The sequence below is a fragment of the Pararge aegeria genome, chromosome 22, assembly GCF_905163445.1.
Source record: "Pararge aegeria chromosome 22, ilParAegt1.1, whole genome shotgun sequence".
In the NCBI taxonomy this organism is placed as follows: Eukaryota; Metazoa; Arthropoda; class Insecta; order Lepidoptera; family Nymphalidae; genus Pararge; species Pararge aegeria.
Genome location: NC_053201.1, coordinates 839178 through 855994, shown reverse-complemented (window position 1 = coordinate 855994; position 16817 = coordinate 839178). Strand labels below are relative to the sequence as shown.

At 37.3% G+C, this 16817-nt stretch overlaps 1 protein-coding gene across 1 annotated transcript; it reads left to right on the top strand.

The window, feature by feature from the left end:
• The first annotated feature begins 921 nt into the window (after positions 1-921).
• Positions 922-15541, top strand: LOC120633760 (mucin-5AC). Its single transcript, XM_039904096.1, has 5 exons — positions 922-997; positions 8656-8705; positions 9822-9993; positions 11298-11413; positions 11930-15541. Exons 1-5 carry the CDS (start codon positions 922-924, stop codon positions 15539-15541), a joined length of 4026 nt encoding a protein of 1341 aa, XP_039760030.1.
• The last annotated feature ends 1276 nt before the right edge of the window (positions 15542-16817 follow it).

The window sequence follows — 16817 nt, the reverse complement described above, 5'->3', positions numbered from 1 at the left end:
TATCACCGCTTCTACATATTATATAAATTTATTTAACCACTGGCGACAAGTTGAGATAAAAACTGATTCACACGGTGCTCGTCACGATGCTAAGAACGTGCGCAGCCGCCCACGCGCTGACGTGAGATCAGATGGGCTATCACAACGTTGGGCTTTGAGATAACTGTGCCCTCCAACTTTCTATCATACTTAGTCACAATAAATAGGAAGTTGAGAGCATGATGTGACCGCATTCGATTTCAGAAAGTGGCAGTTTGCAAAGGCAAAACCCCTTTTTGCAATTAGTTGCAATAGTTTTGTAAATAATCAGTAATCCCTACATATATATGGGTTCTTAGTATTATTATGTTTAGTTCGTTGTCCACCATGCTGACCCAGTACGATTGCGAGACTTCACGCGCCCTTGTAATATTATGGAGAACTCTTGGGCATGCAGGTTTCCTCACGATGTTTACCTTCACAATTAAAGCTAGTGATATTTAATAGCCTAAATTAAAGCATATATTAAAATTTATTCCTACTACTCTTATCTATAAATACGAAAAATTGACGGTTTGTTTGTTTGTTAACAATATTTATGAAATTTATTTATTAAAAACACACCCCGCGGAGACCTTACAGTTGCCCAATTGGTCTTCATTTATAGATAAAAGAATACGGCGCATTACGAATAATTATATGAATGACATAAATAGCTATATTCAATTAATTTGGCGCATAAATTGTATCCTGGAGACGGGCATAGGATAGCTGTTATAATATTGGTACGGATTGCTTTCAAAACAATAAATGACGAAAGACACTCAATATTTTACGCACTAAATTTAAATAATGTTTCATAGATGCCTGTGATAGGCCCTTTAATAAGATCAATTTTTTGATTTATTATTAACAGATCCTGTTTTTCTTTTTCAGATAAAAATGCGGTGGCGGCGAGAAGACTTAAATACAACCATGTCTTTAAAAACACTGATCGTTTTTACGATACTCACTTTAAGTAAGTACATAGAAAATAATATTTTATATAATATTATTTTATACATATAATGAGTATAAGCTATTTCTAGTTACAAATCTAACCGTGCATATGAAGCTTGACCTAGGCGCCCGCGCCAATGACGGTTGAGGCCGTGCTGTTCCAAAACAATTCTTAATTAATATTTATAAGCACCCCCCGACTTTCAACAAAGTGTGCTCTACAAGTCGAGCCCTTTCATTTGATAGCTACATTGAGACTTGTAAAAAAAATGTGATGCGCCATTTTGGGGCGGCGGCCATCTTGGACCGATTTTCATCAAACATTGCTAAGAACACTCCAGATTGATTCACCTTTAAAACAAAAAAAAAAACAAAATCAAAATCTATGGAAATACGATCCCACCACTGACCTCTATTCTTCTTCTTCTTTTTGGTTTATTGGTTCCGCGCGCTGAGCGATTGAACCATAGTCAATGACCTCTATTATAAGTGCTATTTTATAGTAAAAGAGGTCAGTGAATGCCACAGAGACATATAGACACGTCAAACCTTAAAGGTTAAAAAAAGATTTTTTTTTTAACTATCTAATAGTCTTTTTTTCTCTCTTGTTTTTAATGCATGCAATCTTTTTGATAATTGTCTTGATATCGAATTGTGTTTTTTTTAAATAGTGTTGCAAGAAACTACTTTTATTTACGTTTTATAAAAATCCCTCTTTACATTCCCGGGGCAAAATGTATCCTATGGCCGTCTCCAGGATCCAAACTATTATCCAAACTATGCAAAACTTTACCAAGATAAATGATGCGATCAAGCTAATGTTATTTCTTCTTTCTCTCAAATTTTTGCGGCCATCACCAGAACTTTTGCCATCTGCTTTTCCGGGATAGATATTATCCTACGTCCATCTACATGATTGAAGCTACATGTGTGCCAAATGTCGTCAAGATCGGATCAAACGTTAGGCCAAACATACAAAGGGAAACATAGGAAGGCCGTAGCCCGTACAAAAATATACCTAGTAATCACTGTAGTAAAATTTAAATTTTATTTTCACTTAATTTTTTGACCCTTCTTTTTTCTATTTTTAAAACCATCATTATCATTTTCATCATATCCACCCATTAACGGCCCACTATTTATTTATTATTCTTCTAACCTACGATTTTTCTTATCCGTTGTACTCAATAAAGTTGTTCAAGAGAAATAAATTGAATAATATGTATTCCGGAAAACGCATTAGTGGCGTGAAAGCAATAAATCGCCGCCAACATGCAAATATTCCGAGCGTGCAACATGCATCCTTTGAGGAGGATGAACACATAAAATGGCGTTAAGTAACAGCTTATTTATGTCCCACAGACAGACAAAAGACCTCTTGCAACAGATTGTTATAATGTTAAGGCCGAACGCAGACTGGCGACTCTATGTTATAAAACTTTGTATACTTTGTATTTAGAATACTGAGCAACAAAACCTAATTTTTTTCACTATCGATTAAGTCGCGAATAGGTAAGTGAATAAAATCATAATTTTTCTGATTCGAATTGGAGGCTTTTCCGGAATACAAAGTTTTTTACAAGATAGGTATAAATAAATAAATAAATATACTACGACAATACACACATCACCATCTAGCCCCAAAGTAAGCGTATCTTGTGTTATGAGTACTAAGATTACTGATGAATATTTTTATGAATAATATACATAAATAAATAGCAATATACATATAAACACCCAGACTCAGAAAGCAGGGTCGCTGCAAACTGCGCCAATCGGCCGTCAAGGTATTCTATATTAAGCCTAGGATGCCAGTTCTAAGTGTCCCGGATGCCAGCTTTCTCTTAGCCAAACATTAAGATCGTTGCATCAAGCTCACTGCCACACAGTGGCGTGCATAGAGGGTATGGATAGAGTATGCAGATTATATGAAATTAAGAAAATCTGCGGTATGAGTTATAAAAATCTTAAGGATAGATATTGTAAGAGTTATAAAAACCCCTACCCTTAAGTTTTTATAACTCGTACTGGAGATTTTCTTCATTTTATATCATCTGCATACCCTGTGCATACCCTCTATGCCGCCACTGGTTCAAACATGTACACTAAACAATCTTAACAAACAAACAGTCACATTCGTATTTATAATATTGGTACGCATGTTATTATGACTCAAAACTTAAATAAATAATACAGCACATGTATAACGTTAGTAGTCGCCCTTATTTCGAATATTGCAGTACATTTCCCATTGAAGGCAGAAAACGTTATTAAGTATAAAGAAAATTATCAACCCGTCCAAATGTCAAATGACCAGACGATTTATTGAGGTCGCTAATTATATCAAGATTGGGAATACTCCAAAGGTTGACATTATTACATATTTCGTAAGCTTACGATAGATGACAGTTATTTATATCAATGAATAGAAGGGCCTGCGACTTTTGACGACATCCTTGGCGCAGTATTGAGCGGGTAATTTATATTTGAAGGTTCCGATTTCGATCAATCGTGGCAATTTGGGTATTTATAATTTCTGAATACTCTCTGGTCTGGTCTGGAGGCTTCGGCCGTGGCTAGTTACCACCCTACCGACAATGACCTACCTATTTTGCATTCCGGTAGAAACCGAGTAGGTGTATGGCTTTAATGTTATATTGTGGCAGTTATGCTATCCACGTACACTGCTTCGTTGGTTTAGTGTTCAGCATGTTCAAACTACGTATCACGAGATTCTGGGTTCGAATCCCGTGTCGGGCCAAATTATATAAGGTTTCAAAAATAATTTTCGGTACCAGCCCAGAGTTAGGAAGTTGGCGGTGTCAGCCCCCGTGCATCGGAAAGCACGTTAAGCCGTTAGTCTTGATTATTATCAGTTAATTGTGGTAATAGTCGTTTAAGCCCACCAACCTGCTTTGGAGAAGCATGGTGGGTCTAAAACCGTCTCTCCTATGAAAAAATAAGCGGATGATGATGATGATGATGACACAAATCACATTAGCCCGCTGCCATCTAATACTGCTGGTAGACTGTTCTAACTCGTAGTGGCATTAAAATAAACGTGTTTGTACTTATGTACACGCGTTAGAAGTTATACTTGTTTGGTGAAACAAGCTAAAAATTTTTTCAAAAATTTTATCTTAGGCCTTATTCTACGTGTAGAAAAAAACGACACTAACAATAGGAAAATGGTATTTAATACATCGAAAGTTTTATTATAGCGCATTATCTACTTAAATAAAGTTTATTTAAATAACAAAAATGAATACATATCGTGAATACAGTTGTCAGTTCTCACGCCAACATACGTAGATGTTACCTTACTTTGTTGGTAACTTTTTTTGAAAAACTAAAATGTTGTCTATACCTAACTTCAGGGTGTCGGTTTTTGGTGACGGTGTGCGCGCACATCGTATAAATTGACTCATCATTTTCCCTAACGCGCCAAAAGTATATCTATTTAAATACTACGACAATACACACATCGCCATCTAGCCCCAAAGTAAACGTAGCTTGTGTTATGGGTACTAAGATGACTGATGAATATTTTTAAGAATAATATACATAAAAACTTATAATCTGGATAAACAACCCTACACTGAAAAACATTCATGCTCATCACACACACATTTTCCAGTTGGGGGACTCGAACCCACGGCCTCAGAAAGCAGTGTCGCAGCCCACTGCGCCAATCGGCCGTCAATATTAATCGAATACGATCGAAATTCTCATCCGAAACTACATTGTCTTTGTAATGATCTGATGAAACTCGTCTAATTCTCCAAATGACACCGCTCCGGCATTTCCGCGTCTCAAAAGAACTGACATCACCACGGCACCGACCGACCCCGCCATTACAAAGATATTGTGCACGTTATAAGTACTAATTGCGGGGCATTCGGAACAAAAATTATGGGTTTTGGAGTTACGGCATCATAGATAAACCTACTTAGATCCATCCGTGATTTGGGATGATAGGTCTAGTGACATTCTTCACTAGTTGGCCCAAAGATAGCGTTCTTACTAATCTACAGTAATTTATACAAGTATAAGATAAAGTTAAAAGAATTCGAACATGGTATTGCGTTCGCGTTTCGCGTTTTTTTTTTTCATATTTGCCTTTGAATTCTTTGAACATGACGATAAAAAAAGTTCAATTTTTGGTCATACTTAGAACATAAGATTGTAACAGCCGCGAGTAGCCGGCTGTACACGTAAACACCGATTATTTTGATAGATTGCTTACGCGTGAGCTGTAACTATCTTAATAGTCAGTTCAGTCGAAAATGTTTTTAACCAGAGCTTGGAATCGTACGTAGTTTGTAAACAACAAAAATTTACGGTAGTTTGATGATAACTTAACAGATGGCATACACCTTACAAAACAGCCTGAATAGCGAATGAAAAAGAGTGATTATAAATGATGTGGGTACGAGCCTCTTTTAATTTTTATCTGTAGCTATAAGAATAGCCGATAAGAACTGTGTAGGGCAACATGGCCGAATGCGTTTTAATAATAATGTTCCATATTTAGTTATATAGAAAATGTTTATCTATATATATAAAAGATAAAGGTGACTGACTGACTGACCGATCTATGAATGCACAGCTCTAACCACTGGACGGATCAGGAAGCGAGCTCTGCCGTTGGCTAGACCAAATTTCGAATTAGAACGATTTTATACGTATAGAGTATGTTTATGTAATGAATGTAATATGTATTTCTATATTTATTGGTAGTAGAATAAATGGCTTTTTATTTTTTATTTATTTATTTTATACGTATAGAGTGAATTTAATTTGAATAATTGCTAAAAATTGCGGAAAATTTTTTAGAAGAACATGAACGTTTTTCAGTGGCTGGGTGTTTATATGTATATTATAAGTATTTATGTATATTAATCATAACAATATTCATCAGCCATCTTAGTACCCATAACACAAGCTACGCTTAGTTTGAGGCTAGATGGCGATGTCTGTATTGTCGTAGTAAATTTATTTATTTATAAAAAAAAATTGTTTGTTTATAGTTTATTTAATTTTATTTTGTAACCTGTTTTTAAGGTCTTTTTTTTTTGTTTATGTCCTCATTTATATTTTTTGTTTAGAGTGTACTCTGTAAGTTGATTCCTGTTTATATTATTATTATAACACGCTATAAAGCATGATGTTATTTAGCACTTCAATATCGTAAGACAATGCGGTTTCAAACGCGCCGAAGTCTTTCTGATTTTGCGTTTATTGAGGATGTGGCATTTTATGTTTTATACGACTCTGGGGAACATCCAAACCATTACACACTCGTGAAATGCAACGTTTGTATTGATGACGTAATGTTAGGGCGTTGCGATTTCCAAGTAAGCAAAGAGAAGAGAAGTCGTGGAGAACCAGACGCGGGCCCTTAGCGAAAAAATCTGCTCTTTAGTGACAGCCGACAACGGCCCACCTCAGTTGTATTCAAAATCAGAGAATGAATAAACAACAGGTTATAAACAACAGATCTATTAAATTGTGAATGGTACGTTGGAATCTATGTTGCTTTTTTGTGACAGAGCTCGTCTGGGAAAGTATTCCTGTCATGCTTATTTCTGCCGCTTAGCAGCATTATATTCTATCTCTGCTGTGTTCTGTGTGTTGTTATCTTGTGTGTTGTTCTTGTCTGAAGGGCTTAGTTGCCGGTGTTATTTCAGGCACTTGAGGTTTAATACCTACCTTGACGGACACAGGGCGGCACTTTGCAGGACGTTTTTCTTGATGTTTTTTTAATTTTCACATAGTTTATATCAGTAATGCTAAATTGGTATGGCAAAAAAAATTTGTATTCAAAGATGATGTGCACTTAGCAGACGAAGCTGTACCGTCAAGTTAGCGTTTGCTATACCTACTTACTTAAAATTATTTTATAAAAGTCTTGCAAAGTAACCGTTACTAAGTAACAAGGTACTAAATGAATAAAATATCATTGTTATTTTTATTGCTTACCTAAACGATAGGTAATTTAATTTGCATGAACCGTTTAAAGGGTATTAAATATCTAAATATAAAATGCATATACAAAGGGTACTTAAAGATTTAAGGTATTTGTTAAGGGGTTACGCTCGGTATTTCGATTACGATGCCCAGTCTTCATAACTATTACTGGCCCTCTAAAGGGCACCGGTCTCCTCTGAGAATGAAAGAGTAAACATCTGACATTTTTGAGGACAGCACAAACTCCCAGGCATGCAGGATTCCTCACAATATTTTCCTACACAGTTAATGCAAGTGTTAATTGCCTAAAACGCACATAACTCCGAAAAATAAGAGTTGGAGTGCTGGAGAATTAACTTAGTCCCCCGAAAGGGAGGCTGATATCTTACAAACTCGGCTATCACCGCATCTTATTATTAAACAAAATGATAATGGTTAATACATAAATAAATAAATAAAAAAATATATGATCCAACAACCAACTGAAAGTTTCTTAAGATGGTGGAAGCTTTTCACGAAAAGACTAGACTGAAACCATTATTATTATACGTGTCAAATATTCGGATATTATTTCCACATGTACGCCAAAGCTCGGTGAGGTGATAAAATTGTGAGACAGGATTTTGTCCTTTCCCCGGTGAGAAAAATGTCTCCTATGGAAATGGACAAAATTGTCTCACGCTCATGCTAGCTCTGCAAATAATATAGCAGAAAAAAGCTTACTTGTAATAGAATAAATAAAAGTTTGGGAAACTTATACCGCCAACTGATATACTCTTAGCGCCCACTCACAAGAGAATAAGCAATATATAGTAAATAAAAATTAAATATATATAGTAATAGTATTAGTTTATAGTATAATATATATAGTATCAAGGATATAGCGTATGGCCGTGAGAGGCCGGAACCACTCTGAATGGCACTAGGTCTCATCGGAGAAAGTTTGTCGATAGCTCACTCGAAGCTATTCAAAAGTACCTACCATACTTAGTACTATTATCTATTCAATGGAAACTAAACACCTTTTATAGACCTCAATGGCGACAAACTTTTAAGATGTAATCAAAGCAATTACCCGTGGAGAAATGTTTTTATACATATAGAAATGCTCGTGGCTTTGCTCGCCATTGTTTCGATTAAGACGTACATACGTGGGAAGGTTTTTCGGGTTGTTTTCCTGCACGAAAAGGATTCTAACTCTATCTTTTACGTTTTCGATAATGCATCAATTAATTATATTTGTCACTTTCATCATTCTTCTGATTGCAAACTATACACGCGTGTGATAAATTTCATCAAGACTGGTGCAGTGTTTGATCCGAATATAGGTAACGCGCACGCACACACACACACACACACACACACAAAGATGTCCCAACCACGGATAAATGTTTTGTAAAACCTTTTTATTAATAATTCATTTTTCATTTCATGTTTCATTAAACATATCATCGGACACTGTCGCACAAGTCAAATTATACAAAAATCGCATGATATATGGCTATAATGTAAAAAATAAAGGGTTTTCGCAATATTAACGGCTAGGTTAGTTATCTATTAATATAACCTATATTAATATACCTATTCAACTTTTTTTTTGTCCTTAAAACAGACTTATTGTATTGCGCGGTATTGCACCGATTTATAATATAAATAGGAAATCAACGATTATATGCTGCTAGTAATGAGATAAATTATAAATTTCAGGTTCCCTCCAAACATGCCTCGGGGTCCGAAGAGCAGCCCAAAGGAGAAAGGTAATAATCAACCCTGCATTCAATTTAAATTTATTTCAATTTATCACATTTGATTACAGTTATTTAGATATAAAAGTACGACTTGGACTTGCGGACGAGATTTCCGTACCAAGGTTCAGTATGAGACTCTGAAAAGTTTTAAAAATGTTTTTCTTACTCCACTACAAGTAAGGCCTTGACTGCAATCTCACCTAGTGGTCAGTGATGATGAAGTCTAAGATGATAGCGGGTTAACCTGTTAGAACTAAATAATCATACCCTCATTGGTTTCTATGCGACTTTGTCCAGACCATAGAAAATTCAGAAATTATAAATTCTCAAATTGCCCCTGCCGGAAATCGAACCCGGGAACTCCTACTTCAATTCGTAGTTCTCACCGTTGCGCCATGGAGGTCGCCAAGACATTATACATATTGAGGAAGAAGCAGCAAGAAACAATTGCTTGATAGGAACGAACGTCCTTTATTTTCCAACTGCAAATTCTCTATCTATTATGACAACGGATAAACCGACAGACTGCGGAGGCTTAGTATCTGGGTCCCTTTAGTACCCTTCAATATCCCCTGACGTGTACCTAACTGATTTTTAACAGTCGAAACAAATCACCAAGTATAAACTAGCATATTAATTTTAATCGTAGGGCCATTGCAATTTTTTTATCTTTATGTATGACAAATTGTTGTTGCAACATCTTTAAAGGTTGTGTTAAAATGCTAAGTATTTCGAAATAAGGTTAAAGCTGGTTTATTTACTATTTATTATCTTTTAAATTGATGAAGTTATTTACAGCGATAAAAGTTGTTGTTTTTGGCCATATATCAGAGATTCGGACTAAATAGTGACATGCTGTAGACCGCTGCGCAAAACTTTCTGGACGTACAATCCAAGTTAGGATTTCTTAGTTATTTATTAGAAATTTGGGCTGAAATAAAAGATACTAACTGCTTAATTATTTATACTGTTTAGTATAGATTGCTGATTATTTTGATTGTTTAATTTTATTTATGAGGAATAGTGCAAAAAGCATTTTATTTTGCAACGATCTGAAGCTCGAACGCTTCTGAAGATTCGTTGTTTACTAAATACACTCACTCCTACCGCGAATTCATTCCCCAGGACCTAGTCCGGGACTTGTTCGTGCCCCCACCGAGCGCGGAGTCCCTGACGGCGATCGCCCAAGCGATGGGCGCCGCTGGCTTCGAGGACTACACCGAGGGCAAGAGGACCCTGGTCAAGCGACTCATACCCCCCAGCAACCAACCGGATCTGGACATCGTCGAACATTTAGGTAACTATTGGGTACCTTTACAGTTACCTTCAATACATTAGTGCGTAGTTAGTTAGTGCGTAGTAGTTGGCGGCGCTTATTGAACACGAACGTGACGAAATTTGAGTTGAGACGACTTAAGTAGCTTGATGCTTAACGCGATGAGCTAAAAGCCCGACAACCAGCGGCCGTATCATATAAACTACATTGCCGTTGTGTTGACGTGTAGCGAATGCAGCCGCACGTTTAGCACAAAATCAGGTTATGCGAGTCATCTAAGAGGTCACCAGCGGAGCTCTCAGCCGGAACCCGAACAGTCGCTGTGACCGAATACGGTTAGGATTGATTGATTGATTTGACATTAGTGCCGTATAGTGATGGCAGATCAGAATACAGGGGTCACCAAAGAAAGAAGAAGGGGTCACCAACCCTCATTTCCCCGCGGGTTTCATACGAGGCGACTAAAGAAATATAATGGAAAACAGGCAGCAGCGTCCTCCGTACTACTACTACCATCTACTGCGATCACAAACCCGTCTGCTCAGCGTGGTGATTATGGACAAACCCTCCCGTTAGAAGACGGCTTTAGTCACGCAGACTGTTATAGGCTATTGATCAGAATAGAATCTTGTAACATATGAAGACATAGTATACACAAATAACCATATTGCAGTGGGCAGCGACCCTGCTTTCTGAGTCCAAGGCCGTGGGTTCGATTCCCACAACTGGAAAATGTTTGTGTGATGTGCATGAATGTTTTCAGTGTCTGGGTGTTCGTATGTATATTATAAGTATTTATGTATGTTATTCATAAAAATATTCATCAGTTATCTTGGTACCCATAACACAAGCTACGCATACTTTGGGGCTAGATGACGATGTGTGTTTTGTCGTAGTATGTTTATTTATACAATGTGTATATATTTTATTTTTACCCATAACACCCATAACAAACGGTATTTCTTCTTTGTTATCAAAATCTTACATTGTCATTTAAAATTATTAAAAGAGCAACCTGGTTAGAGCAATAATACCGCCCAAGCTTTTTATCGATTACGTAGTCCTTTATCCTATAATAGGACTTTTCTATAACCCTACCTTTAATACAAACTTTGAACTTTTTAAGAGACATCTCCAAGAAGTCAATAGGTAGTTTATTGTAAAAAACGCCTCATACGCCTCATATCACGCTTTAATAACACGGGCCAACACGCCATTCAGACTAGAACATTTATTTCTGCCGCCAATCAGGTCGAGCTTCGTTATAAAAAGCTCCACTTACATAGGTTGTCATAATGTTAAAGTTGTTACTTCGTATCGCCCAGGTGTAATCGGCAAGGCGAACGTGGACTTCCCAGCGCTGCCCAACATCCCCAGCACAGGGTTCAACTGCAAGAACGTGCCCACTGGATACTACGCGGACCTGGAGACTGATTGCCAGGTTAGTTGGCACTTTTAATTCCGTACGCTTCCGCTGACATCTTAACGCTCTGACATTTTAAAGCTGCTGTCAGTTGTCAAGTGTGACAAAACAATGCATAACTATTCCGACGTAATGCCTCGTTTATCAAGAATGCCTCTCGTGTTTCAGTTAAACCGTTTCACCTTAGCAATCCGTTTGCGGATATAATATTTTATACGGTTAATTTACTCTCAACAAAGAAAAACTCCTTCCTGGATGTTAAGCTTTTTTTCTTAGCTGTTCTAGTGTATTTCCAGTAGATCTAAGATGCGGGACAAGAGATAATTATGTCCACCATTTTCCTATTGTCATCGTTTTCTATGATATAAGACTAAATGGAAAATGGGTAGTCATACTTGATCTTAATCCTACGGATTAGGTTTCATTTTAGACATTGTCACCATTTTTGTTGTTCTCCATCGTAGAAAGTAGAAAAATTAGAAATAACATTTGCGTATAAAATAAATATTAATTAGTAAATTGCTTTGTTTCCAGGTATTCCACATCTGCGACACGTCGCGCAAGATATCGTTCCTGTGTCCAAACGGCACCATCTTCAGCCAGTCGCACCTAATCTGTGACTGGTGGTTCAAGGTGGACTGTGCTTCTGCTCCGGCTCTCTACGAGTCCAGTGTGGAGTACTACTCCAACGAGCAGAAGAAGGCACAGAGAACCAGCAACTTGAGCAAGAACCCTGATCGCCAACAGATCGGTATTGACTCTAATGTACGTGCAGAATCCAAAAGAACACCCGTCACGGTACCCAGCACAACAGAAAGATTTCTAAGACATCGACAGAAGCTACAAAGTGATACCCCTCCACCCAATGCACAAGCCACTGCGAGGAGTTATCAAACACTATTCGATATAAGTCCTACACAAAGAACCGCGGCAACAGCATTTGAGAAAAGGAGGAAGAATCTCGTTCAGCTCATCGCTAATAATTTTGGAAATCCACCTTCAAGGACTACCGTTCCGGTTAGCGATAGCTCCACGCATAAAAGCATTATCCCGGCATATGATCACAACAGTCTCAAAGAAATGCAGGTAGCTGCAGAAACGGCCTCCTTTGCCCAAAACCAAAATAGGCAGTACTTACAGTATAACAGTAACAATAAAAACTTCAGACCCTACCCAGTTTATACACCAAACCTTACGGCTAGTCCACCTAAAACAAAAAGCAGTCCAACATTGACAACTCTCTACGATATCCAAGCGAAACACGTTCCCCAATACGTCGAGGAAGCTACAACAAAACGACAAACCCTAGTACCATACACGAAAAGCTATGTTAGCACAGTAAATGAGAGACGCGAACCTTATACAAGACCAGGGGTATCTCTGCTAAGAGATTTCCTGGAAAAAGAGAAAAACAAGTCAATATCTGCTACTACAGAAAAGTTCGAAGATACAGCTCGAAGTGACAAAGTTGAAAGCAAGTTAAAGTCGGAAAACAAAATAGCTGCCGAAACTAACGATAGTTTTGAATCTGTCACCAAAATTCCACAAACAACTAGAGACGAGAAGATATCAACATACACCATTGTAGATGTATACGCAAACTCCAATCCAACAACCCAAGTGACTACGGAACAAACTTATCAAGAGCGTCGAGACCGATTATTGAGGAAACTCTCTGCAGATATAACGGATACAAATGAACCTACGACAGACACTACACTCACTGAAAAATATTATGGCGATCAAACTAACAGACCTGGATTGGTTGTACCACCATCGCTAACACCAAAAACACTGCATTCATTAGCTATTTACTACGCCACTGCATTGGATAATTTGTCTACAACTCCACCGCCCGAAGACGATGCAACTACTACGCCTGCTTTTGACGCTTACGAGCCGATCGAAAATAGTTTACCAGCACTGTTCAGTCGACACACAATCACAAAGTATAGCAATCTTTTCGGAAGCGATGCTGATAAGGCTGAACTATTAGAAGAAATTAAACTGGACCCTAATAGTACATTCAACGACTTAGCAGAAGATTTAACATTAGAAATGAGCCAAGGTCCTCTAGCGACGTCTCCGCAAATCAGGGAACTAGCGCAGGTATTTACACATGCACTTTCAGCCTACTTACAAGATCCAGTTCAATTTAGAAAAGTTCTTTCTGATATAAGACCAACTCATCCGTCATTTGCTGAAATGTTGAGTAGTAATGATGAAGCTATTAATACCGAGCCAACGACAACCGTTAATGAGGACGACCAAGAAATTTTAGGATTTTCAGATGATCATAAGGTGAAGGATCATAAAATATCAGAAAATTCTGTAAGAGGTGGTAAAGCTTTAAATATTGCTACTGATTATCCAACTACTGTTGAAGATTTTACCACTACGACAACTACAGCGGGACCTTCTACATCATATTACTCAACAACACCAAGAAGTCCATTCAGATGTTGTGGAAGAATTTCGGCTTCTTATACCACAGCCCCGACGCCCAGACAATATTACTCCACTGTGAATGCGAATAAGGCAGCTGTAAAGGTTAACTTATTAGCAGTAGCTAATCATAATGAAGATACCTCAACTACAGAAAATTATACACCCTTTAGAAATGAAAGATTGCAGAATACCAAATTTGTTTCACGCTTCGGAAAACCCATTAGTCCGTTTGACATTACACCTTCAACTGATTATACAGAAATAACAACATTACCTACTGCTTGGGGTGGAGAAGCTTTCGATTCCACGTTGGCTCCTATTACTAATTCTCATCAAATGTTTGAAAGTAAAAAGATCAAATCAACTCAAAGTGTGACGGACCCCACGCCAGTTTACTTCACTGTAACGGATAGTATTGATAGCGTTGAGTTAGAGAATGAAGAGGAACTGCAAAGAGCGCACAGCCAGTCATTTGTATCACCCCAGAGCAACGGGTTAAGACAGGGAAAACAACTTAAGGATGATCAGAAAGTAGTAAGGAAACCTTCCGAAGACTTAGAAGCACCAACACAAGATGGCATCGATATCACAACAACTACAGTACAGCCTTCAACCACTCAACCAACCACCACTCTTCGAGACCAAACCGAAGCTTTAACAACTGTAACTCCTATATCAAGTAGTGTGTTCACATCTCCTGATATAGATAAATCAACGAATGATTTCCAATGGCCTACAACTTTTGGAAATTGGCACAGTACAATCCTCGACCCTATAACTCTAAACGATGGTTTAAGTGTGACAGGTCCAGAAGAAGGCGTATCTGAAACATCTCAACAAACCAACGGATGGACTCTTGATACTGCTACTACACCAACCACTTATTCGACGACGACCGATCCGACTGTTTCATCAACAACAAATATTGAAATAACGTCGACTGATAAACAAAATGAACGTTTTGGTAAACTTTTAAGAGAATCGACGTCAACAGAACCTGCGCAAGATTTGTCAACAGTAACAGACACTATAGTAGAAAAAGCAAAAGAAATAATGGAAGGGATGAATGCCACAACGACCCAAAAACTAATGAATGTAATGAAGAAAACAAAATCAAAAAGCGTAAAACGGTTAATACTACTTTTGGTACAAACTTGCGATGATGATCATAATTCGACTGCTGAAGCATCCAAAAAAGCTTTATTAGAAGCATTAATGGCAGTATCACCTAAAGATATGGACGAAATTGCTAAAGAAGAGGAAGCAACTGAGACACCAGTTACAATACCTGATACTGACTTTGTTAAGACGACATTATACCAACGTCGAATGGACAGAATACCAATGCAAGCCGTAGCGAGACGAGGCAAAAGTTTGAATGTGGACGTCGAAGCTATTAACTCTTTATCGAATCCTACGACTGTTCAACCGACAACAATAACAACTGAAAGTATTAAGACTGAAGAAACGACCGAGTATACGACTTTTAGCACAGTAAGGCCTACTCTAGCAAGTCGCAGGGGTGGAAGGAAGTTTATGCCAAAAACTACAGAAGTGGAACAAACTAGCACGACAATAGCTGACCGACCTATCGCAGAAGCCCGGCTCCCAGCTCAGATCGAGCTGAAACCTCAATCAGATACAAGAGCGTTAGAATTACTAAGATCTTTATACACTATCGCAGCGCGATGGGGATAGTTATTTAATTGCCTTCATTTATTTATTTATAATTAGGGTTCGTTTTAATTTTAACATTATTTGAATAAGATTACAAAAATGAATAAGACTAAAGACTCGACTTTTCTAAAATCACTATAATCATCAATCAATCAATAATCACAATAATCACATATGAATATCATAAGATGTGTGGATATTCGTAAATCTATCACGCATCAACCGCTGAACAGATTGAAAAACAAAATGGCACCGACTTATTGGTGCCAAAACTTTAAACGAGCACCAAACGAAAGTGATAACTTTGTTTAACCGGCTTGACTACAATCAGCGCTCACCTATTGCCAGGTATTTTCGAATAGTAGTTCTTACATGGTTATTGTTCTATAACTTTATGACAGAAATACGTTTACATTGTTTATTCATGATTTGTCGAAATGCAAGAGTATTCAAGAGATGGCGCTGTTTTTCTGCTGGTCGAATTATTGCAAGACACTTATTTGTTTGCAAGATTATATCTATGTATTTAAAATTATGCCTGGATTTATATAAACTCATAAGATAACATTTATCCCAGAGAAATATTTAAATCCTGTGGCGAACAGAATTTCCATGCGAATGAACTAGGTATTATATGAAAAACTGTAAGAAAACGTGAAATTATTAACAACTGTCTCAAATAGGTTTAAAATTAAAACATATAATATACTATAAATATAATTATCATCATAGATGACAAAGGTTCAAAAATATAGTCGTAAACCGCGTGAAAAAGCTACAGCTTATTCTATTAAATACTGTAAACGCCTGACAAAAGATATAATTAATCTAAAAATAGGGCCATTATTTTTATATCATTACGTCGCTGTGCTGCACTGACAAAAGTATTGATAAAAGTATTTTAATCTTATTAACTTAGTTTAGACTTGCGTATAATCCAAGAGCACCACAACAGTATTCAATAGTGAGCATAGAGTTTTAAACAAAGGAAGGTCATCTACCTTCCTTCCTTTTGGAACAAAGCATAAAATAGAATAAAAAATGTTTAGGCAGTGCTTTGGTGCATGTATGTAATGCACGCCACAGTAATAATTTTAAATAAAATAATAAATACGACGGTGGAGTCTTTCTTTAAAATAGCAACGGAGCAACCGACCGACGAATTTACATAGAGATAGTTAAATAGCTTGACAGTATTGGCTAATTCTTATCGCAGGAAATCTACGTGGATGAGGTCGCAGGAAAAAGCTATTAAAGTATAGTTCGTATAATGAAAATGCTCAATTAATTCACGAAC